The following is a 25291-nucleotide window of genomic DNA, read 5'->3' as shown; positions in this document are numbered from 1 at the left end:
ATCTTTAATGCATGCATAAAAGGTCACTGAGGAACAAGAAAAAAAATCCATATTCCAAAACTGGTTTTATAGAAGAATTTTGAAAAGTGTCATGGATTGGAACCGAGGCCATAATTAGCCTTGAAAACCTTGGGACAGAAGTTTCTCAGGTAGGTTGTGCCATGATTTCTGAAGGAATAAAAGTGGCCAGAAGAATCAACAGTTCTCCCATGACAAAAGGATCCTCTTGGCAAAGGGAGAGATGTGGGGAGACTTTCTTTAGTCTGCAGATCCATGTGTTATCCCATCAGACAAGAAGGGAGAGAATAATTGCCATTTTTGTTAGATTGCATGTGCAGGTGTTAGGTTCTGGTTCGGTTTGGTTTTTTTTCTTTTAAAGGCAACAGATTTGCAACATCTTTTTGGTCACCTAAAATGGTGAAAATAATGATCTTCCATGCCATCAGAGCAGCACAAAAGAGGGAATGTGTGGCTTGGAAGAGGAGGACAGGCTCTTACTGGGTGTCAAGCTGTTCTTTAGCTCTGTCACAGTGTAAGACTGAGTTGCTTCTTTTGCTGTCCCTTAATTCTGAACATGTGTTAGAAATAGGAACACTCTGTGCTCTTGCAGCACAGGGACAAGGGTGGTTTGTCACCTGCCTGGTTGCCCTCAGCCTGGTGGCTTCTTCACTCTTCCCTCTCTTCTGAAGAGGAGGAACCTGCATTTTGGATGGAGTCAGCCCCAATGCTTTGGGGCACCTCTCCAGAAGGTGATGGAGATGCTCTGTATTTACTGTCAGAGGTGGGGGTGGAATTGGGCCTCTTCCTTTGTCAGCAGAGGTGGCCAAAGCTCTTCTGGCTCGGTTTCATTATGAACTCAGTAGATGGCCTCAATTTGTTAATGAGGAAAGTGTTAAAATTATCTCATTTCAGCATCCATGCTGAAATATACTGACTTTTTCTCATTTGAATTCTATTTTGTCTAGAACTACAGGCTTCAATTAAACTTGCAAAGCTCTAATTCCCTAGAGGACACATCACTTATCTCTATCCTGTGGATACAAACAGCCGAGGAACACTCTTCCCTTAAACTTCTAATTTTTAACACTTCAAAAAAAATGTAGATAACCAAAAATACTCCAGAAAGTCTTAATTCTTTTTTGATCGCTTTGTATTTTACTTGCTACCACTTCAAGTTGCTTTGATATTGTTGATGAGAGAGCTGAAATAATGTATGCTAAAGTCATTTGGCTAGCCTTGAAATCAAAGCACTGGAAACAAAATCTAGCTGCAAATCACTGGGCTGTCATTCTTTCAAAACCTGTTATCCAAAATGACTTTAACAGTATGTGGGTCAGACGGAAGGTTAAGAATCATTTTGCACTGTGCACGTTTTGGTGATAAAATTCAGTATTTGTTGGGGTTTTTTTATTATTGGAACGAATGTGTGACAGTCAACAGGATCACTGTGGGAGTTTGATTTCCCCCTGCACATAGATTGCTGCTCCATGTGGGCACTTGGCACGAGGTTCAGAAGGACAGGTCCAAGGCATGCCAAGCAAAGTGTTTCTTATTTGTTGTATAGAAACTCTCTGATTTGTACACAGAAACATCAAAACTGTTCCATTTTTAATTTTTTTTCCAAGTCAGAGTACCTGAGTTTGAGAGAGACTGGCTGTAAGTAGGTAGCATTTTGGTGAAGGGCTGGAACAAGGTAAACATTAAAGCTTTATTCTGCTAAGCAACATTTATTTGTAACATTAAAATTATTGTCTACTCAGATAGTGAACTCTAAATTAATTTTTATATATAAAGACTTCTTCTTGCAGTTTTTCAGGTTTGAGAAATTGCTGATGAGGAATGAGTTGCATAATAATACTGAGCATTCATTTGACGTAATCTCAGGCATGTTCCATCCTGAAGACTGGAACAATACTTGATAATCCAGTGTGGATTGAATTTCCCCAAAAAATGTCATTGTGTGTTTACAGGTGTTGGCTGTTACGTATAGATATACTGTCCAATTTACTGGGGACTAAAACTTGGCAGTGTATATAAACTGATGTAGATTCAGAAAGAAATAAAAATCCATATTCCTCAGAAGAAATTTGCAGATACTTTTCTTTTTATAGGGAAAACACATTTACTGAAATAGTATTTCTGTTAAGGTCCTTCTGAACCTATTGTCACTTCATATTTTTGATGGATTTAAATAGAGCCATTTAGATGGTAACTCCCTCCAGTAACTGCTTGCTGCTGGTGGTGTGGTTTGGTTGGGTTTTTTTTCCATTCAGACTGAAATTGTTACTATCTGAGGAGACAAAGGTGAAAGGGCTGTAGAACAAGATGGGGGAAAAAATCTTGAGAAGAATAAGAAGGAAAAGTAATATTTTTTTTTTCTTATTGGGCCTGTAGTATAGGTTAAGTTCCATTCATTGATAAGTACAGAGAAAGCAGCAGAATCCACACCAAAAATGACTTATTTTAATTTTTAAACTTTAGGGAGTTGGTGTGCTTACTATGCTTGGTGATAAATTACCATATTTCAACTCTAAATGTGCCTAGTAAAAACCATCTGTGCTGATTAGACTATAAATAACTGGACAGAGAAAATGAACCAAGGTCAGAGGAGGTATAAATAACTCAGATGGATTCCTGTGTGCAAGTTGCATTTTGAAAGAGTGAGAAGTCCTGCTCATTCCATGATAAGCAGCCTGCAGAGTATGAGAATTTAGATGGATAGGGGATGACTTCTTGGTAATTTAATGTGGGCTGGTGTTGTTGGTATCAGATAACAGGCTGTGGCTCACTTTGCTGTTGGGGATTTCATTTGATTTCTCTAAGCTCTAGGAGCAGTCTGCTCCTAAAGGCTATCACATCCCATCTGTGCCTCATGGTTTAGTGTTTAGCTTCCTTGCCTAGGATGTGATATGGTTTGGAGACATTAGAGCAGGTTATTAACTTATCATTAGTCAAAGCTAAAATTGAATTTACAGTGGCAAGGAGCAGAGTTCTCTCTTAAGCTCTTCGCAAGAGTGTGACCATGAATATTTTCTTAGCCCGTGGCAAATGGGCTGAAAAGTTAGTGTAAACATTTTAATGTGTAATAAGGAAGTAATGAAATGAATTTTTCTTTTTCAAAGTAGAGAATTTTTGTTACAGTCATCTGTTTGTTACAGCCATGTTAGGGGGGTTCACTTTAATGACTGCTCTGTCTGATGGTTCCCAGTTTTAATGTGTGAATCAATGAGCAATTGAGAGAACTATTTCCATTTTATCTAGACCCTTTCTTTTAGCTGTGGGGCTCTCTTTGCCAAAGTTTAATGGTTGTGGCACTTGCTTTGTTATACTTATACTCAGAATGGAACTTGCATGTTCAGGGCTGGATTTCAGAGTGGAAACCATAAGCTTCTTGCTCATAGAATGACATTCCAAGGTTAGGCTGAATAGCTGAGATAATGAATTTGGTCTTTGTGCATTCTTAAATAGATAGTTTTTCACATATGTGATTTTTTTTTCTTTTTATTTCTCTCTACAATTGGATGCTTTCCTTGGGAGCTGCCTAATTCCAAGCTGCACAGTTTCTGCTTTGTTCTCTGCTCCCATGCCTAAGACAAGAATAACTTAACCAGATTTCAATATAGGAATTGTGGGCTGCTAAAGGACATATTGTGTTACTGCTTAATGCTGTTTAAGTTGATCAGTGGGTAATATGAAGTCTATGTTTTAGCTGGTTTATGATGAAAATATTATTTCAACAGACTACATGGTAAAGTCATTGAACAGTGATCATATTCTCAGAGTGATGGCACATGGCATTTTCCATATACCACAAATTAGTGGAGCTGCTCGTTTTGTTATTGCAGACTTCAAAATAAAGCTATTTTTAGCCTTTTCTGACCAATCGTGCATTTTTTTAAAACTGAAAAAAACTAATGTCTTATTTCTCTCTGCTAGGACCAGCAGAGGTTCCCATGATGTCACCCAATGGATCCATTCCCCCTATCCATGTGCCTCCCGGTTACATCTCCCAGGTATGCTTCTTAAAGAATTAAAATGTCTGGAAAAGCAACAGCACTTATCCAGATGGAGAGGTCTGCTTCGTTGAAGTTTTAATTAAAAAATATTAATGAACATATTAGTCCACATTTTCACACTCCTCTTTACTGCCAGTGCTGCATTTCACACGTTTGCACAAGGGAGCACCTGTGTGTGCACCTTCACACGCTGGGATGGGTGGGTGGATGGATAGATGGATGGGAACCAGGTGGTTTTTTTAACCCTAGTAAAAGCTGTGCATACAGGTTGGGCCTATAGTGCAACTTTTCCAGTCCAGGTGCTTCAGTGATGCCTTAATTACAAGTGTGAGAGTCAGAAGGGGCAGGGGACTGGTGGAAGGGGGAGAAAGCCACTGTAGCTCTAAGATATGTTGTTGATCCCCAGGATTTTCCCAACAGAAACTATTAAGAACTGAGAGTTTTGGTTTATTTTCAAGCATAAATGTGATTATTTATTGAAAAAAAAAATTGGAAAAAAGCTTTTTACAAGGCTGTTAGATTTTGGAACTCTTAAACAGCTACTGCTCTTCCCTGTGAATAACTGCTTCAGATTACCAGCAGATTTCCTGATAGTTTTTGTTCGTTCCATCTTCTGCAAAGTTTAGACTCTTTCTGAAGTAAGGAAGAATAAAAAAAAAAAAAAAAAAAAAAAGGAAAGGTTGGTGTAAGTCAGAGTAGGTGTGAACAGCACAATAAAACCAATAATTTCACCACTTGTAACCTGGCCTGGACTGAAAGCTTCATTAAAGGTATACAGAGTGTTTTAGATCCTTAATGAACAGCATAAGAACTTTTGATACATATTTTTTGGTGTCTTCAGTAGAAAATAGATGATGTCCTGGAATCCATCCCCTCCCCAGGAAACATGTGAGCTTGTGTAATTCTGAAAAATTGCGGATGGCGTCATCCTTAAATCCCACAAAATACTGCAATGGCTCTGTGGTATTTTAACTCGAGAACAGACTGAAAATATGCTTTATGTACAAGGGACATTTTGAGCCAGGCTAGGAGAAAGGAAAGGACAACAGGGTGGTCCAGCTTCCTCCTGCTCTGCAAACATCCCGAAGTGGGTGGTTGGGGGATGTTTGAGGCAGCATTTGCTCTTTAATACTCCTCATATGCTCACCTAATTTAATAAACTGACCCATATCGTGCAGAGGAATTTTTTTTAAGATTTCCTCCTCTTTTGGAACAATTTTAACATTATTAAGCTGGTTTTACCTCTCAGTTCTTCCACTTAGTCAAGTGGTTGGGTTTAGTTGCAACACTTACCAAACATGAGTGATGAAAGTCTTCCACTTGAATGTCTGTCTGAACCCAGCTCCTTTTTAATACTTCTTGTGGTACATCATAATAATTCTTCTAAAGAAGTTTTTAAGTAGTTTCTTAACCAAAAAAGAAAGAAAACAGAAAAAACAACCCCCCAAAAAAACCCCCAAAACCCACAAAAAAACCCAAAACAACCCAAAACAAAACACCCCCAAAACAAAGAAACAAAAACAAAAAAACAACCAGAGGACCCCTTCCCCCCAAAAAAGACAACCACAACAAGCCCACCCCAAAAGGAAAATAAAAACCCCCACAAAGAAACAAAAAACCACCACCCAACAAAAAACCCTCTTCTGGAGACATTTCCTAAGGAGCTGGAAATAAGTTGTCAAGTTCAGGGGAAAACTCTGTATTCAGTGCTTCTCTCAGCACTGGAATGTGTTCCACTCTGTGCTGAGGCTCTGACCTTTCAGACTGCTTCATATTAAATAGTAGTTGGAAGTATATAGTAACCAAATTAGTTCTTATTGTAATAAATGTCCCTCCTGTATTTCCTCTTGCTTTTGCCTATTGCCTCATAATTAGAACCTCTATTTTATGGTAAACAGTGAGACCACAACTTAACTTTAGGATAGCAGGAGAATGGCATGATGCAAATTAATGCACTCTGAGATACAAATCAAAATACCTTTGACTTTTTGATTTGTTTTTTTCCCAAAGTGTACATCTAAGAGTCGAGGACAAAGCAGATATCCCTGCTTAGAAGTGAAGATGCCTGCTAAAAAAAGGCTTTTTTTTTTTTCTCCATGTCCAGCCTGTTGGAGCTATGAATATTAGCCTTGAAAATTACATTAGTTATTTAGTGATTGCAATCCTGCATTGAAATGATGCTTCATTACCTCTTCAGTATTGTGAAAATGATCAGCAAAATACTGGCAGGAGGTTGTCTGTCCTTCAGGATCAGCTTGACTGGAAGGAGCATTGAATGGATTTTATTTCTAGGCTTCCAGGCTCAAGTTGGTAGATGTGAAGATAATTTGGGTTTCTTGATGTTAAGGAGATATTCCCAGTGATGAGGGAAACAAATCCAGGAAAATAATGAGCAAATACCACCAGTTCAGGTCTTTCATGCTATGGTTTTACTTTCAGAGACCAGCTTAATACAACCAGTTAGTTTGGATTTCCTTTTCAGCAGCAAACCTCTGTGTGTCTCTGGCAGACAGGAGCTCTCAGATCAGAGTTCTTGTCTCTGCAATTCTTTGTTGGCAAAGGGTTAGTTAAATATAAAAGAGGAAAAAAAGTTCCTTGCCCTGCTCTCAGTGGATGGACATTGCTACTTTGGAAGTTAGCTGGGGAAGGTATGAAATATCTATTAAATATGTATTATTTACATGGTATGAAATATGTGTTAGATGCACGTGATATCAACAATTCTGGCTTCAACTGCTGAATGTTGAAGGAGCAGCTCCTACAGTTTTTCATGAGCTAGAAGCTGTTAATGCCCATTCTGATTTGAGGTGTGGATGGAGCAGCTTCTCCCTGCTGCAGGAATCCTCTGGGCTAGCTGAGAGCACACATTCCATGGGGATGTCCACTGGAGGCTTCTTGCCATCAGGGTCTGTGGAACCTCCTGGCTTCCAGAGCTCTCTGGAGTCAGCATAATCTGAATATTAAAAATCTTGATTTGGATACCAAGCTACTGAATTTGGGGACATCCTCGTGAGTCCTTGTTTCTGCTTTTGACAGTCTGTGTTTGGGAGGAGGGAAGGAGGACTTGAGGTGTTGTTAATGATGAGAATTAGAGAAAGGGGAATATCAAAAAGCACAATTATGAACTTAAGGCTTTTAGCTGAGGACTGCTCTCTCTGAAACAGATCTGGAGCAATTCCATTGGAGTTTGAGGAATTACTCATGTAGTTGGACATGAAAATTTGGCATTAAACTCTTATGGAGTTGTTAATATGAGACCTCTGCTGCAGATATTTTAAGGCAAAAGGACTGATTTATAGGTTGGAGCATGAAGAATGCATAGTGCTGATAAGACTCCTTTTATCAGGAGGTAATGTTGGAGTAGGAGTCTGAGCCACATAACTTAAGCCATGGTCCTGCAGTTGAGTATTCCTACACTAAGCACATGGCATTTGAGAGAACTAAAGCATAGCTTATAGAAAGAGAAGAGTCTTCAAATGAGGTTTACAGTGGTAGAAAATCCTTCACATCCTCAGGGATTAGGATTTTGATTTTGAGTGTATTCTCTACCCTGAGAGGTGGTTGTCTTCTCCAAAACCATGTTTGGGTGGGATAAGCTTTTAGCCACAGGCTCTTTGTATGCAAGCCACAAAGATGCCAAAGTCAATGCTTTTAAGTTCATGAGCACTGGTGCTGCAGACCTATATCATTCCAGGTATAAAATACCCCAACATTCTCACCAGCATTATAGATACCCATCTGCAAGATACAGATTCAACACAGGTGTTTGTACGTGATGGGTGGCAAAGCCAGTGATGCAGACTTGTCAGGGCTGGCATGAACCTGGTGTGGCATCCTTAAGAAATTAAGTGAATAAAGAAAACGTTGACATCCAAGTTCCTTGTGGATGAGCTCATTCTTTACTCTTTTCTGGTACAGATTGATTTATGAATGAAGTTTCAAATTAGTTTCTAAAATTCTTACAGTATTCGTTGGGGTCCTCAACATGCTCCAGATGTTGAATCTAGCACTCTAAATTTAAGAAAAATAAGATTTTTTTTTTTTAAACTTTATTTTGGAAGCAAATGGAAATTAATTGCATATTACCATATTATACCCATTCAGTCAGACATGCCTGGTTTTTTTCCTGGTGGCATGGTATTAAGTTTCAGTGGAGGAAAATGAGAGCTCATGGAGTAGTGATGTACTTTGAATACATAAATTCTCTCTCGTCAGACTGAGTTTTTATTGCCCCAGCACTTTCTTTAATGTAAAACAAATAACATTTTAAATGGTGCTCCCAAAATACGGCAACTGATGGGGGGAGGGCAATTCTGTTGTGATCTTTCTCCTGAAAGATCATCTATCTACCTCACTAAGCAATTAAACTCCCTAAAATATGGAAAAAAACCTAGACCAAACTGTGCTATAATAGCATTGTTTTTGAGGCAGCATGCCAAGTACACCAGCAAGCACCAAAAACAACAACAAAAGACAATTTAACCTTGTTACTGTTTGAAAAAAAGCACCAAATAATGAAAGTTTACCTCTAGGTGCCAAATGACCAGAGATATTTTGTTTCCTGCAAATTTAAACTGCTAAAATTAGTGATAGCAATTACTTCTAATATTTCAGTTGCATCTAGAAACCTCAACAGGGATAAGCATCTCATTGCTCCTGAGGCAGATGAGCAGAAACTGGATTTCCTGATGGATTTATGATCTTTGTGACAGAGAGTTTGAGGCATATATGCAGAACTACAGATTCCTTCTTTTAAATAGCAGAGCTAAACCTCTCTGCTAAACTATATAATTCACATTAATTGGTCAAAATGAATTTGTCTTTTGTGAATTGAAAATATTGTCTCCCAGAATGGCACTACTTAGATCTACCCACTACAAATTGAGAGATGTTTGCAGTCTTAACCCTTGCTGGGTTGTGGGGTTTTTTTGCATGGAATAAATACTACATTGGGTTACCAAGATTATTATCTGTTGAGGACAGTACAGCATATTTACAGATTGTATATCCAGCTTCAAAAGTTTACATACATATCTATAATTCCTGGTTTATGGAGGAAATATCCTACAGGCAAGGGGAAAAAGTATTTTTTTGCAAGGTCCCCCACGTTTCTCTGTTCATTTCTGTGCACATGAAATAAAGAGAATGCTGTCAGCATTTGTGACCTGGGAGGAAACAAAAGAGACATTAATATTAATCTCTCAGCTTTTTGTCAAAAGTTATTTGTAAGGCTGGCTCATCCCCTGATCTCTAGCTTTTCTCTCACTGCTGCTGGTACTTCATAGGTTCACCTAGCAGATCAGTTTCATCAAAAGGTCTGTGAAGGGACTCTGAGCTTTCCTGCCATCTCTCTAGAAGACAATTCAGGAAAATAAATCCTTATCATTTTAAATATAGTTTATTTTATGTGCTGCTACATGGTGCAAGCTTTCTGTCTACATCCATTCCTTTACATACTCATCTTTCATTAGGGCACAAAATACAGATTTAGTCTGGTGTAGGTGCACAGAGAAGAGCTCGACCCCATCTACAGGACTGATGTCTTTGAGGCTTGGACCAGCTAAAGCCATGATGGGAACTTTGATGTAGGAATTTTTTCTCTCAGTTAAATGATCTGAGTCTAAGAGGGTTAAGTCCAGCATTTCTGTGCACGGTCTGAATAAGTAGTCTGTTTTTTCAAATATATGTTAAATGGAAAAGGGCTCTCCTCCAGATTTTGTGGAGGAACAGGTTAGGAACAAGTATGTTAAAACAAACAGTTCCTGTGCTGGTTATTCAGCATGGCAAGCAATGTTTTTGGGTTGTTTATGGGGGTATTGTGTTGTAGCTTTTTGTGTGTGTGTGTTTTTGTGTGTTTGGGTTTTTTGGGGGGGCGGTGGATTTTTTGGGGGGTTTTTTAATGCAACACATCAATTATAAGTGAGTAACATAACTTTCTATAGAAAATATTTTCCTGGAGGGGGCCAGACACCCCACAGAAATTGCCTGTGCCCTTGGTCACAGCCTGTAGCTATCAGGCATAAATTCATCCAACATTAAGACACACATGGCCAAAGAGGGAATTGGGTCAGCCAATAACTTGTTAACTTTTACCCTGTGGCTGTGAGCACTGCCTTTTAGGCAGGGCTTGTCTCTCTGCAGCAGGGTCAGCAGAAACCAACTGGGTGTCTGGGCCCTTGCTTCACCTCAGGGTATATCAACATAAACAGATTTTGCATTGTGGTTTAGCCTAAAACCCCCTGATGTGATGAGAGTTACTGGAGCATGGGGAGCTGTAGCAGGGTCTCTTCTGCTGCTGGGAATTGGTGACAGCAGCTGAGAGTGGCAGCACCTTATGGCAGGTGCCTGTGATGCCCATTCACCTATCTCATACAACACAGTCATCACATATGTTGTACCATCCCTGTCTGTCATCAGTCAGTTTAGGAAATATTGGGGTTTTAACAGCTTGGTTTTATGTATGAAGCTCAATTATGCTTCCCTCACACCCTTCTACCTTATGTGTGTCCACGTATAGAATTGAAGGGACAGTAATTGTTCATATTTGGTTGTAATTTTAAGTTCCAGAAATGGCAGAAGTTTTGTGAATAAGCTTCAAGAAAAGCTTGGCTCCTAAGTCCGGACTGAAATTTGGCTGCTTGACTGTTCTTCAGAAATATAACTCTGGAAAAATTATAAGCTGAAAAACTTTTTTTCAGCCTAAGCACATTTCCACCTTCCTACGTCTGTTTTTACATGCTTCAGCATTCGGGGCCAAGTTATGCATATTCCAGAGTTGATTTCCATGGACGTATAGACCAGCTTTTTAGCAGAAAAAAAACCCCTTCTGTCCTATGATACATCTTACACAGATGACCTTTGTGAACTGAGTGATGCTTTGGAAAATATGTGTCAACACAGAGAGGTCCTGCAAAGCACGTCTGCACACACACAGCCTCTGCGCAGCCGCAGGTGCCCAGAGGTTACTAACTCAGAGTACTGTCAAAATCAGTGGCAGAAGCTTTGTGTGCAGAAGGCAAGATTGGTCCCAATGAGTAATCTTCTTTAGGTGCTTTGTGTTCTGTTTTCAATTGTTTTACTCCCTAAATACAGGTTGTTTATTTTGTCCTTTACCCACGTGGTTACCAGCAGCAGCAGCAGGTGATTAGCGTGGCTCTCTGAGGCTCCGAGAAAAGCCACATCACCACTATGATGACTTCTGTTGATATTAATTTTAGAAGTGTGTTTATGAGTAAACTGAAGGACCCACCATTTTCCCAGGGGAGAACAAACTGTAAACAGCTCTGTTTTCAAAATATGTTTTGTTCAGATGCTGCATAACATGCTCATGTCCCTGCCTTCCCTTCCAGGTGATAGAAGACAACACCGGCGTTCGGAGGGTGGTGGTTACCCCTCAATCTCCAGAGTGTTATCCTCCTAGCTACCCTTCAGCCATCTCTCCAACCCATCACTTACCTCCATACCTGACACACCATCCCCACTTTATTCACAACTCTCACACAGCTTTTTATCCTCCTGTCACTGGACCTGGGGACATACCACCACAGTTTTTCCCACAGCATCATCTTCCCCCTACAATATATGGAGAACAAGGTGAGCTGGGAGGAAGGTGCTGTTATTTCATACCTGTGTTCAGCAGGCTTTAAGGACTAGTGAAATCTAGAGTGGAAATTAATTGGAGAAATTATAGAGTGGCTTTGCTTACAGGGAAGCAGGAGTCCAGAGCAAGAATTTATTGGGAGGGTGTAGGTGTCCAGAGTGCAGCAATGCAGGACAATCCTGTGTTGCAACACTAGGTTGCAGAAACGAAACCAGTTTTAATCTAATTTGTAAACAGAGCAGGAAAAAATATCATCCCATGCTCCAGACCAGGGTTGTGACTCATGCCCATTGCTCTTGCTGTGTCACGATGCAGCATTGTGCAGAAAAAGAGGAGACAAAATCTGCTGGTTCTGGCTTGGGAATGAGGATGGATTTGGAGGGCTGGGTCTGAGCATGGCTTGCTGCAGTTATGTCCAGTGGGAAAAGCTGGACACAGCTTCCTGTTGGCTGTAATGTGCTTTCTGCCCCCCTAGCTGTGGCTTTCCAAGAAACAACAGGCACTTTCTGTTTGTTATTCTGGTTGGGACTGTGCAGTAAGTCACTGAAATGCATTGTCCGATACCAAAGGGTAGCATGGCAACCCTAATCAGGCCGTGAGTAAATAATTGAAAGAAAAGGAGTGAAAGGGGCATATTTGTGTCTGAACTGTGCACTGCTGGGTCCTTGGCACCCTGGAGATAAGTTTTTGTGTGATCGGGAAGAGGGCGTGAACAAAAAAAAGTAATCGGCAAAACTACTTGAGATATTAAATATGGAAATCAGTTCAGTTTTCATGGTTTTGTGTTACTGCTGAGCTACCTGGAGTTCAAACTCTTTCTAAAGAATATGTTTAAGCCATATCTCTCAAAGTGAGGTTCTCCTGGAGTGGGAAGGAAGAGGCAGAAAGAGAGAGAGAGAGGATGGGGTCTCTATTGAAGTTTCTGTTGACCAACACACCTCATTTTCTGGTGAGGACTGGACCCTTGCAGCTGACATTTAACTTCATTTTACTGGGGAGGAGGAAGTGAAAAGCTCAGGAAACCAGCAGGATGGTGTAGCTGGCCAGACACGTAGGGGAGGAACCTTTCTCTTGGAAAGGGGACAAGACCATTTGTCAGGTTACTTGACAAAGTCTTGTGTGCCAGCACAGTAGTTTGCAGAGTGAGCACAGAGCTCCCAGTTCAGTAGATGGTTAAAAATTCTGTAGTTACCAAGAAGGTGATTAAACGTAAGAATAAAAATTAAATTAGAATTAAAAATTAGAAAAAAAAACCCCAACACAACCTTGTTTGTTGTTTTACTGGAATTTCCCTGAGCTGTAACACTGAACTAACTGAATTGGTGAATATTGTACTGATTAGCATCAATTCACCCTTTCCCATTTGCTGTGCAATGACTTATTTTGTAGCATGCTGTGAGAATACAAATATGATCCTGTAGCTAGATAAGGAAGGTTGAAGGCCAAGACTCACTGAAATAGCAAAGGAATTGAATTTGGCTAGTTGAAACTTAGAAAATTATAATATATGGCAATCCCAACCAGTGAAGCTTCCAGCAGCTGGATAGGATGTTTGTTTACTTCAGAAGCTTTTTGTGGTAACTTCTGAATGGAAGTAGGAGGGAAAAAATTAAGAATAATATATCGGATATCATGCCTGAATTTGTTCAAACTTCTGATTACATTACATGGGTGGAGAGTTGAACTACAGAGAAAAGCAGAAAATACTCAGATTCCTGCAAGCTGCCCTGCCTTCGGATGTGGATGCTCGTTCTTGCAGCTGGGGGGAGAGAGGATTGTATTTAATGTGTATCTGAAGGATGGATATGATATTTATGATATTTCTCAAGCTTTTTTTAGACAGATTCACTTACTCAAAGCTTCCAGTTCGTGCTGCAACTCTCTTCTTAGGCAGGCACAGTTGACACCATTGTAAAGTCTATATTTAATTTGCCAGTATAAGGGAAATTAAATTGCATGTCATCAGTGATGGCAGCTTGAAACCAGAACTTCTCAGCTGCTTCTGTTTATTCCAGCCCTGGGGAAGAAAATGCTAAATTGCTGGGAAGTTCTGGAGGCTTTTTCCTAAATAGCAGTCTCCCTGGATTTTTCCTTGAAATCTGTGTTGCTGAAATACAAAGACTGAAAAAGAGGGGACAAACCTGTCCCCTGTGTTCATATGTGCTCATCCAAAGAGTTAAAAAAATCTCAAACAGCAAATGAGCACATTTAATAAAATAGAAAAAAAATGTATCAGTCCTATAGAAAAGCTTTTTTGAGGAGAAAACCCCTTTGGTTTGTTATAAAACCCATCTCCAGGAAAACCTGTCATTATTGCTTCTTTTACAGATGGTCAGGAACTTAGCTTTTTGAAAAAAAAAATAAAAAATGAGTGATTTGATTATTGAGAGTTACCGTGAGTTTGAACCCTCTCATTTCAGAAATCATACCACTATACGGGATGTCCAGCTATATTACCAGGGAAGATCAGTACAGCAAACCACAGCACAAGAAACTCAAAGACAGGCAGATTGATCGCCAGAACCGTCTGAATAGTCCCCCTTCATCCATCTACAAAAGCCATATAGGCAGCTGTGCAACTGTATATAATGGCTATGCCAAGAGCCATAATGGGGCGAGCAGCGGAGGAGGCGGTGGGGCTCCAGCAGTGAAGAAACCAGAACGCAGAGCAAGGAGCAGCCCAAAGTCAAATGAACAAGAGCCACACGGTAAAGAGAGTTTTATTTATTTTTAATTCCCTTTTTATTGCTCCTTTCCGGCTTACGGCGGCCACTTGGATGTAGGGATTTAGTGACTATGCCAAAAAAACGTTGCCACCCGCACTGTGAAGACAGTGTTAATACAGTCTGGACTGAAATGTGAGCATTGAAGCTTGCTGTGGTATATTTGTTTGGTGAGATGGACTGGTTGCCTCCTCATCTTTCAAGACTGTTCCCTGGTAAATGCAGCATCACTCTCTTTTTTATCTATTGGGAACAGAAATGCTTTTTATGGAATCACCAAATGGTTTGGGTTGGAAGGAACCTTAAAGCTCATCCAATTCCAATCCCCCTGCATGGGCGGGGACACCTCCCACCACCCCAGGTTGCTCCAAGCACCATCCAACCTGGCCTTGAACACTTCCAGGGAGGGGGCAGCCACAACTTCCTTGGGACCCTGTGCCAGTGTCTCACCACCCTCACAGAAAATAACTTCTAATATCTTACCTAAATCTCCCCTCTTCAAGTTTGCAGCCATTTTCCCTTGTCCTCTCACTACACAACCCTGTAAAAACCCCTACCCCAGCTTTCTTGTGGGGTCCCTTCAGATACAGGAAAGTTGCTATAAGGAGCCTCTTTGGAACCTCCTTCAGGTTGAACAACCCCAGTATCTCTGAGACTGTATTCAAAGGGGAGGTGCTCCAGCCCTCTGATCATTTTAGTGGCTCTAAAACCAACTCTTGGTTTTTGTCTGGCTTTTTGCACAGGCATCTTGGCATTTCACAAAAATGCTTATGGGTAACTGGGCTGTAATCAGAACCTGACTACTACTAGGTATCAGTACTTTGCATCTCCTTGGTAAATATAGTAAACTTTCCAGTGAGGTGATTGTTGAAAAATGCAAGTTTGGTCATGTGCAAGTTCAGAGGAAATGCAGTTAGTTGAAACAGAAAATATTTGGGAAGAAATTGCTTAAGCTTAGCCATTGGAATTAGTCAAATAAAGGCTTATAATTTAAAAAACTGAGACTTCACAATATGACACTAGGTCACTCATCTAGTCAAATCTCATTTATCACAAACCATTCTGCACATAGCCAGTTCTACCTAAACTTAGCTCTTTAACTTGTTGTAATCCATTATACCTTTCAGCCTCTCTCTTCTCTGCCTGTCTCTGTGCTGACAGCTACAACAGCAACTGCCTGAACAAACTTTTAGGTAGTAACTAAGCTTACACCCAGCATATTTAGGATATTTATAATGCAGCACACTTTGAAATCTGTAGTGTGCATTTATGCATACAACATTTATGCATTCAGGATCTTTAGAATTAGCAAGGAGCTGTATTTTGGAATGCTTTAATTTAAGGAAATTACTCACTGCATTAGTCTTCCTAATTATTTCTTGTCAGTCAGCTTATATGACTTTAATATTTATCTGTGGGGTTTTTTCACTCTATTCTGTGGTGGAATACATGAGGTGTGTGGAAGCACCTTCACAGAAGACCTGGAATAAAATATAGTCTAACAGCTAACCTGCAGTGTAGTTGCAGCAGGTACTCAGTCAGCCTGGATGATCACTTTTAAAATAATAGAAATTTAATTTTAAAATACCAATTTTAAGGCTTTCCTGTAACCCTTGTGTCTTATTTTTTTTCTTGGACTATTCTGCTGTGCTCCAGCAGAAGATCATAAGCACTTGTAAGATGCCAAGAAAACCAATCCATCAGCCAGAAAGGGCCTTAAAACTGGGAACAGCAAATTATGGAGTCTTCCCCCAAACTTCCCAAATGGGAAAAAGCAGGAGACCATGCCATTAAGTATCAGTTGTCCCACCCTCCTGATAAAGCCAACTCACCAAACAAATCTCTAAAATTAGCTTCCACTTACAGGCTTGATACTTACAAGCTTTTAATCATCACTGCTGCTTTATATTTACCTTCCCTGTTTTGTGTTTAATTAATTGGGAATTTATTGATAGATCCTTGACAAGCATGGCCATAAAGGTAATTGGAGTGAGAGTTAAAGCAATCTGGGAACAGCTGGCAGGTCTGATTCATGCTGCTAAGATGACATTGTGTTCAGGATAGGCAAGAAAAAGAATATGGCAGAAACAGTAAGCAGCAAAGCTTTTTAAACTTGTATGTTTTGTGGATATGTATCCATTCAAACCTAATAATAGTTAAAAATTCGATGGTTCCATGTGGCAGTTTCCAAAGTTGCTTAACAGGCTGGAAAAACTGTACTATATGTTATATGTAGAGAATAAGAGTCTGTATTTAGAAATTTATTCAGAGCCAAAGAGCTCTTAAGAGGTGAGGAGGAATGTGTGGATTTTGAGTAAAACTTAAAGGAAGGTGAGAGAGACCTGGAGGCAATGGGTTCCTTTGCATTTCTTAATCAAAATGATGCTGTGGTTTCCAGTCCATCATTTTATTTCTGGTTGTGTGTCTGTGTGTGTGTTTGTGCTGTGGTAGCTGGTGTGCTTATTTTAGGTGTTTGGCTGTGGGATCAATCCCATGAGCCAGCTCCTGGCAAGCTCCCATCACCCAAGCCACTTGCCAAGGAGCGGGGCTTTAGGAGCCCGGGACACAGCTGGAGCAGACCTGCACCATGCCAAGTTTTGGTTGCTGCAGGATTTTTTGGTGTGCCTGGGTACACAGTGCTACAGCACCACGTGGAGGTGAGGGACTGAGATTTTGGGAAGTCCCTGAAGGCCTGGGATTTTGGGAAGCAAAGCCTGGCCTGGGCACTGGGAGAGTGGGTAGGAGCTGGCAACCATCTGTGCCCACCCTTTGTAAGGCAGTTTGAGGGCTGCCCTAATCAGTAGAGGAATATGATCTTCATGATGGCATTTGGGACAGGTAAATGTTGTCCTGTTCTTTGTTTCTCCTTAGTCATTTCTTTGAGGGATGTGTTGCTCTTTACTGAGCATCTCCAAGCAATCTCTGCTGCAGCTGTACTGAGGTTAATACAGAGTACTGCAAGAATAACAGTGAAGAAAATGTTCAGTATGCAGTGGAAGGACAAATCTGTTTTGTTTTGTTTTGTTTTTTCTTAAAAAGATGATATAAATCACAGGACACAAGCTAGTGACATCTATAATGCACTCTTTCCCATAAAAATATACACTCCCTGCATGTATTGTTCCCATGACATTTGAGTAAGTGCTCAAGGAAAATTTTGCCATATGTCAATAACTTACTTCCTCCTTCCAATATTCATAGAACCAGGGGTTTCCCTAAAAGCTGATACAACTCTGGTGGAAAAAATGGGGTTACAGCATCATCAGTACTACTGAAACTGTAAGAAAATTATTCAGGAGTACTTTCTGGTTCTTCAGTGGCACATCCAGCCTGTGCTCCTCCCTGCCACTCTGTACTCTCTGCAGCATGATGGTACATGAAAAATATCTTGATATGTCTCTTAGGCACCCTTGTCCATCTTAGCAGAGCACGAGGACCTCTTTTTAGTAAGGAAACAGCAGTTTTGGATTGGGGACTTAAGTGCATTTCCTCTGACCTTTTCCATTGACATCATTGTGCCTTCATGTTGGGAGGTGCACTTGTATATAAAGATTTCAAGCTATGCTGGAACTCTGTTGTTTTAAGGCAAAAAATGGAAAATTAAGTCTTATAATTGCCTGGAAAATTAGCAATTATTGCTGTGGTAGGATGGATGCTGTCTTGTGCAGGCAGAAGACTTGGAGGCATATTTGCAGGGGTTCTCATTTAAAATCCATACTGTAGCCTTTCTGCAAAGCTGTTTTAAAAACTGAATGGGAGAGGAGGGATCAGGGTTGGTTTTTTGGTTGTGTGTTTTGTGTTTTTTTGTTGTGGGATTTTTTTAATTTCTTTTTTTAATAAAGGAGCCTTGCCATGTAAAAAGAGCAGCAAGCGGAAATCCTGTCCCGTTCATTCTGTCCTTTATGCATTGCAGTCTGAGTCACTTCCTTCACATGCACTCAGTGGTTCATTTCTTGGTCATGTAGTAGATCTGGTAGTTTTGAGAAGTTTTGTGTGGTTGTAAGTGCTGTGAGAACAGAAGCAGTTTTGAGCTTTCTTACAATGCTTCCACCTATTCCTTTATAAAACGTCATCGTGGGTTTTTTTTTTTCTTTCAAATCAGATAAAGTTCTTTTTTCATTTTTAATCCTCATTGAAGTTTGGAGAGCCAAAGCTAAAACACTTGAAGTGGGTAATAGTTGAAAGCAGGAGATGGATTGTTATGTGCATCCTGTCCAGGAGCTGGGTGGGTGCTGGGAACTGGGTGCCAGAATAAACAGACCCAGCCTGGGCAGGGTGGCAGCTCCAGGGGATCGCGTGCACCTTTGTGTAAGCTTTCTCTAAAGAGGATTTTTTTGTGGTGTGAGAAGATCTGACCCTTCTAGATCTCAGAGCAGGGACCCATTTAGCCCAGTGGTCTCTCCAGCAGCTGAGAGGGAGATGCTGTTGGATGGAAGTCTGCGTGCCCAGCCCTGCTCCTCCACCAGCATCCAGCTCTCCTGCCATGACAAATAATCTAGTTCTGCCTGGTCCTTTGGGTAGCCACTTGTTGACCTGCTCTCTGTGGACTTGTCTGGCTTTTTTGGAAAAGCTGAGATGCTTTTCAGGTGCCCCAGGTGAGGTAGACTGACTGGGTACCTGCTGTATTTCCCTGAGCATCTATTTTCTTGCAGTTGGAATTGGCATGTGTTAGGTACAGAGAGGAGAGAAAAAAGATTGGAATTATTTAGTAGTTCAAAGAGCTGGTTAAGGCTATAAAGGATCATAAGGTTTTAAGCACCATTGTTGTGTGTACAACCAGCTTGAAAACTCAAGAGATGTCACTTTCCTATTGCTGAGGTTTTGTAAATCTGATTTTGTGCACTGAAGCAGCCTTCAGGTACTCCAGAGGTAAAAACCAGTGCCTCAGGTGCCTCATATTCCTGCCTGCATTGTGGATGGACATTTCTCAGGTCAGATGGCTGACTCTGTGCTCACTTCTTTGAGGTGACTGTATCAGGAACATGGAAAATGGGCTTAGGAAGAGAACTTTCTAACTAGGGTGGTTTTAGTACGAAAGCATTTTAAAAGTGGTGAACTCAGGACACCAGAAGTTCTGAGGTGAAGGAATACATTTGACTGGTATGGCCTGGGCTGATGCTGGCAAGAACAGGGACCAGCACGTGTCCCTGAGTTGTGGGGGTCATGTTCTGCAAGCTGCTGGTACTGGGTAATGATGTCTGAAAAAATAGAGCTGACACTTCCTTGAGGCAAACGTTTCCTGTTCACCCTCTCTTCTTTATAACATCTAAATATACTTAGGAAAAGTATTTGGTGTTGTTTTGTTGTTTTGTCTTTAAATTGTATTAATTTTTCTGAGTCTTCTGTGACTTAAAGGGAAATTGAGGGAGCTGTGATTCAATGCAGACAGGAACCAGGTGAAGTTCCTCTACTTACTCATTCTAGATCCTGTCAATTCTTTTCTATTTTGGTCTTGAATCTGTATTGCAAGTTTACTGGGCCACATATCTATCTGTTACCTCTGTACCTATGGATTTAAAAGCTTGAAAGAGTAGTTTCATCACATGCCATCAGAGAGGCTGAGAAATGCTATGGCCATAAATGTAACTTGTATGTTCTTTTAGCCAAAAACTGGTGATTTGGTACATACTAATACAGGTCTTTGTTATACTGATGTAGAAATATCCTGCAGACAAGTTTGGTTATAAATGGCTCTTCTGCTGACATACAAAATACCCCTACATAAGTGCAGCTTCCCTGGTTTCCCTTAAATGTATTTGTTTCTATAAAAAAAGGGGATTTAACAAGATTGTCTCCTGAAGACAACCCATCAAAACTGACACAGTGATTTTATTAGTAGCAAGGAAAAAACACTCTGAAGACTAAAATACATCTGTCAGGATAGATGAATTTTAGCATTGTACCAAGTAATGAAATGTGAAACATAATATTTACTAGAAACAGAGACGTGTTGAATCTTGTGCATATAGATCAGCATCATACATGAAATCCGAAGAGTATTCCTGTTCCTGCTGCATTTTTTTAATAGTTTCAGCAAGTAGTAGTATTTGGCTGATTTGTTTAGACATATCTGATTAGGAATATATACAGTGTGTTGTGTGCATGCTGTTTTTCTTTAAGCTTTAATAAGGGAGAGGAAATAGGATGCATTCGTTAGGGCACGAGCCTGAACTGGAAAAACCACAATTAAGTTGTGACACCAGGGAGTTTCCAGTGTGATATTCTTATGCTTCAATTTTCTCTCTCACATCATGACCGAGCCTGGGGTTTTGTTTGTTTCTCTTTGGAAAAACTCCTACTTCTTAAACATTCTTTATCTTTTGTATTTTCTCCAACATAATAGGCTGTGAAATTGTTTGTCCAAGCAGAAAGCAAAATGGTTATGAGTTTAAGATATTTAACAGGCTGAGAATGTTACACCTTTGTGTACCAGTGCCAACTCCATTAGCTGGGCCACACAGATTCAGCACCAAAGAATATTCCACCTCATTGTCAGATGAAGTAACTCCTTAAGTGAGCTTTATATAGGCTGATGAATATATTAGAAACATGTTGAGATTATGCAGAGTTCAAGCAAAGTACAATCACAAGTTCATGTTGATCTGTATGCATGCAGGAATTTATCCAGATCAGGCTTAATTTATGTCTTTTCTTCAGTAAAAAGAATTGGCAAGATATATATATATATATATATATATATCCAACATAGCAGAGACAGACACTGTGTTGGGGAAGAGAAACAAATTTCCCTTTTTTCTGCTTTCCTGAATCAAGGGGCTTTGATGGAGAAAAACAAAAACTGAATTTCAGAGGCTGACCACTGGTATTGAAGAGCAAGTCCCTACCCAATGCTAAAAAACTCCTTTCCTCAACATTGCTTTGCCCAGCCCAAAAACCCAGCAGGGATTTGTGTCAAGCTGCTTTGGGTAGTTCCTTCTTGAAGTCCTCTATGTGCAAAATGATTTCCAGGAATTTACAAGCTTGTGAAATCTTGTCTGCATGGAAAATGTCACAAGCATGGAGGGGATCTCCTGGGGTGTCCATACTGCAGGAACAAACTCAAAGCTTTTGAGAAGACTGAATCCTGCCTTCATTCCAGCAGAAGGATTCTTTGTCCTTCTTAGTGGGAGGCCTGGGGAGGAGATACTCACACCCTGTTTTTATGCACTTATCTTCAAAGATTAAGGAGCCAGCTATGTAACTTGGGCACCAGAAGTTCTTGATAAGAGATTATCTTCTTATTATTTATCTTCATCAACTAAACAGGAGCATCACCTCTTAAATGAATGGCACAACATTCTCCCATCTTGAGACTCAGCTCATTTTAAAGGAGAACATGAATGTCTCAAACTTTGTTTCATCCACAGTTCTTGTAGCTGGGAATGCAAAACCAAACCAAAACACACCAAAACAAAATAAACAACCAAAAAATCAGGGTGGCTGTGAATATGTGTCATCCAGCATGGTTGGAAGCTGCTCTGAGAGCTGGTCTCCTGGGCTGTGAGGCTCCATCAGGGCAGAGTAGGTGACAATGATGCTGGTTATATTTTTCAGGCTCATCACAGGAGCTCAGACAAAATACATTTCAGTCAGAGCTCCCTAATCTGGGTTAGTGTGTTAGCTGCCTGTAAAAACAGCTCAAAGTCCACCCAGGAAAGTGTAGGGCATATCTAGTAAAGTGTGAGGAAATCTGGCTCCGGGGCTCTCATTTGACCTGATTAAAAGTCCCTTTCCATGGTGGCTGGAATTTTCCCCCAAGGCTGTTTTGCACAATGTTTTCCTGACCAACTCCTGCAGTCTCCCATATTCTTCTCATCTGCTTTCATCCTGCCCTTGTCTGGCATTTCCAGCAGGATCTCCTTGGCAGGGGGAGCTGGGTAGGGTATCTGCTCCATGATTTATCAGGGAGTCGGTGCTGAATAACGTAAGGCACAACCTCTTCCCCCCAAGGATCTTTGTATTATCTCAAGAATTTGCAGCTTCTGCTGCAACTGACAGTCAAATCCAGAAGACTTGAAATCCGAGACCCTTTTTTTCCTAGGAGTTTACGTAATTTATAGATATCCAACCAGCAGGAAAAAAGAAAAAAAATTACTAAGTACATTTTCATCCTGCTGAAATGCTCAGTGGTTAAATCCCCATGCTGGGGGGAAGAGTTACACAGAGGGCTCAGAGCTTCAGAGCAAGATAAACACTGTATTCTCACCAGTTAAGAGGAGATAAGGTGGACCACCAGCAAGAGAAGGGAATCATGGTTCCCTTATTTGGGAATAACTGGGACATTGAGCCAGAAGGGAAAGAGTATTTATAGGGAAGAGGGAGATCATTTCCTCCCTCTGGAGTATAAAAAATAAAACACCTTTAAGTGTAATAATTTAATGAATAACCCTTATTTGTGTACCCAGATGTTCTGAACAATGTCCATCTGTGTATTCCTCTGGATTTGCAAAGGCAGGGAAGTGAAATTTCATGTCCTGCTGAAGTTAGTGGGGTTTGTTTACTGAATTCCATGGCTGAGCTTCCAAAATCATCAGTTTTCTTTTTCTGAGGAACGGTGGGATTTGATTTCCAAAGGTCTTTTGACCTCCAGTGTATTTCCCTTTACCTGGAAAGAAAAAAAACCTCTATTTTTTAAAAATGCAGGGCAATTCTTTGAGTGTTGCAATTAAAAGAGCAGACCTTCTTGTAAAATAGAGCCTCCAGTTTGATTTTCTCCAAGGTTTATTATAAAACTTTTTGTCCTGAAGATTAACGTGGGGTTTTTGTGTGTGGGTTTGGTTTTGGTTTTTTGTTGGGTTTGGGTTTTTTGGTTTTTGGTTGTTTGTTTGTTGGTTTGTTGGTTTTTGTTTGTTTTTTTTTTTTTTTTTTGTAAGGAGCTCTGCTTAGAAGCAGCTGCTTTGATTTACTGTGATTCATGTGACTTCTGCCTGAATTCCATCTTGGCAATGAAACCCAGATCAAGCTGAAATGCCTATAGCTTTGCTGAAGCCTTCCCAGCAAGCTGTAATCAAGTGGATATTTCTGTGGAATATTTTAAATATTTGGAAAGATTCTCAGTGGTGAAACTGGTTTTGCAAATATCCAAGACTGTATTTTGCCCTTGTCCCGTACAGAACTGCTAATTGCACAGGCAGTATTTCCAGCTCACTGATGCTTAATTGGTACAGAAGTTATAGATCAGTTTTATTAAACATATTTGAGTTTACTCTTCATATCACAGGCATAGGAGGGCACCTATAACACCATGACAGCCTTGTTTTTGTTTTTTTTTACTTTTACATTGTAGGAACTTAGCACCTCATCTTTATGAAATGTTTTGTTTAATGCAGTTTTAGCTCATGTAATTGTAGCTCATCATTCAGACTTGACTGCCAGACACTTTGGGCTGGGATTAGTCAGTTGATTGTCATCTGTCATGAGGAAGAAAACTTATTTCTGTTCCACTGTCAGTCTGTAGGTGTTTGGATTGATTTAAAGAGGGGAGTGGAAGCTCTGTAGTGCCTGGGCTGAGTGGAAAGAAAAGTCTTCTTTTTTGTCCTGGATTACTGTGATCTCTTCCACCACTCATTGCAGTCTGATTATGTCATAGTTTTCATCTGGAAAAGAATAAAAAAATAAAAAGGTCACTAATTTACAGCAGTAGCAGAAAAGCTAGGCTGGGATTCCTTCAAAAAATGTTGTGACTCTGCAGCCAGGCACTAGGTTGACAGTGAGAAATCCCAGTGCAGACTCCATGAAAAGGCTTTGTGTTTTGAGCATTATGATTTTTTTTTCTTTCTTAAGAGTAGATTTTTCCTGTAGAGTCTAACAGCTCTCAAAAACATGCAGATAGTATGAGCAGTGCTTAGAAGTAAAACTCTGGCTTTGCTGCAAATGTTAACACAAAATCAAGAAGAAGATGACACATTTTCTGCTTTTATCCTGTTTTAAAGAAGTTTTCTCTGCTTACTTTCTCATAAGGGATGAATAGATCTCTCTGTTGAGAGTGAAATAGTGGTTATCACCAAAATCTGGCATCCCAATGTGGTTTTTATTCCCTCTGGTGAAATCTAAGGAAACCATTTCTCCCTTAATTTCTTCTTTGGTTCAAGCAAGGCTCAGGAGATGGGACCAAGGGTGAAATTTGGCTTGCAGTTGCTTTTTCAAAGTTGCTTAGTCTAAAATGGGCAGTCTTATGCCTTTGCCCTGGGGAAGTGTTCTGCTGCCTTCATATTGTTGTAGCAGACCCAGGGGCTTTACAAGGTTCCTTGCCAAGGAGGTTGTTACTTTTGGCTGAGGAATTCCGTTTCATCCTGACCAAGTTTGGAGCTCCTATGGAGTCCATTTCAGCTGGGCTGTCTGATTGTTTTCCTGTGCAAATACACAATTTTTGCAGGTCTTTTTGCTAGCTTGGTGTTAGATCAGGAAAATGCTGTCTTTGTGTGTTACGAGTGGATTATCAAAGGCTTTTATTGGCCATTTTTCATACGGTCATGTTTTTGAAAGGCAAGTTTTATTGTGATATATACACATACCAGTGATGTTGTCCCCCTGCACTGCAGATGGAATTTCAATGAAAAAAATATTTCTTGACTGGCTGGGAGCAGCAGTCACTGGTGATACTGGAGGTTTGCCAAAGGCTCTGTTTGGTAGGAGTTGTGCTTTCCACTTTGATTCCTAGAGGGTGTGGGGATCTCTGCTGTGGATAGACCTGCTGGCTGTCTCAGAGAGTGACAGGGACATCCATGCCCATGCTGGCTGCTGCTTCTCCATCAGGTGGTGGGGATGAAACAAAGTCATAGATGACCCGGGTGGTGAAGAGAAAATGTTATTTTTAGTGCTGTCAAATTTGTGCTTTTCATCACTGCAAGGAGAAGTTGTGAGACTCCTTTTACTGTTTGTGTTTTCCAAGCTCAAGCTCTGGCTGTGGTTGAAAGAAACCTTTAATTTCCAGATAACAGAGTTTCTCAGCT

At 40.4% G+C, this 25291-nt stretch overlaps 1 protein-coding gene across 2 annotated transcripts in view; it reads left to right on the top strand.

Moving 5' to 3' along the window:
* FNDC3B (fibronectin type III domain containing 3B) overlaps positions 1–25291 on the top strand; it is a 184812-nt gene that overhangs the window by 84028 nt on the left and 75493 nt on the right. For both annotated transcript variants that reach the window (XM_030455890.1, XM_030455891.1), the window contains exons 4-6: positions 3937–4013; positions 11366–11609; positions 14037–14324. In XM_030455890.1, the coding sequence (XP_030311750.1) occupies positions 3937–4013; positions 11366–11609; positions 14037–14324 (609 nt within the window). The remainder of the gene's footprint in view (positions 1–3936; positions 4014–11365; positions 11610–14036; positions 14325–25291) is intronic.

Source organism: Calypte anna, chromosome 9, assembly GCF_003957555.1.
Source record: "Calypte anna isolate BGI_N300 chromosome 9, bCalAnn1_v1.p, whole genome shotgun sequence".
Lineage (NCBI taxonomy): Eukaryota > Metazoa > Chordata > Aves > Apodiformes > Trochilidae > Calypte > Calypte anna.
Note: the sequence above shows the minus strand (reverse complement) of the source record. Positions and strands in the feature narration are given on the sequence as shown.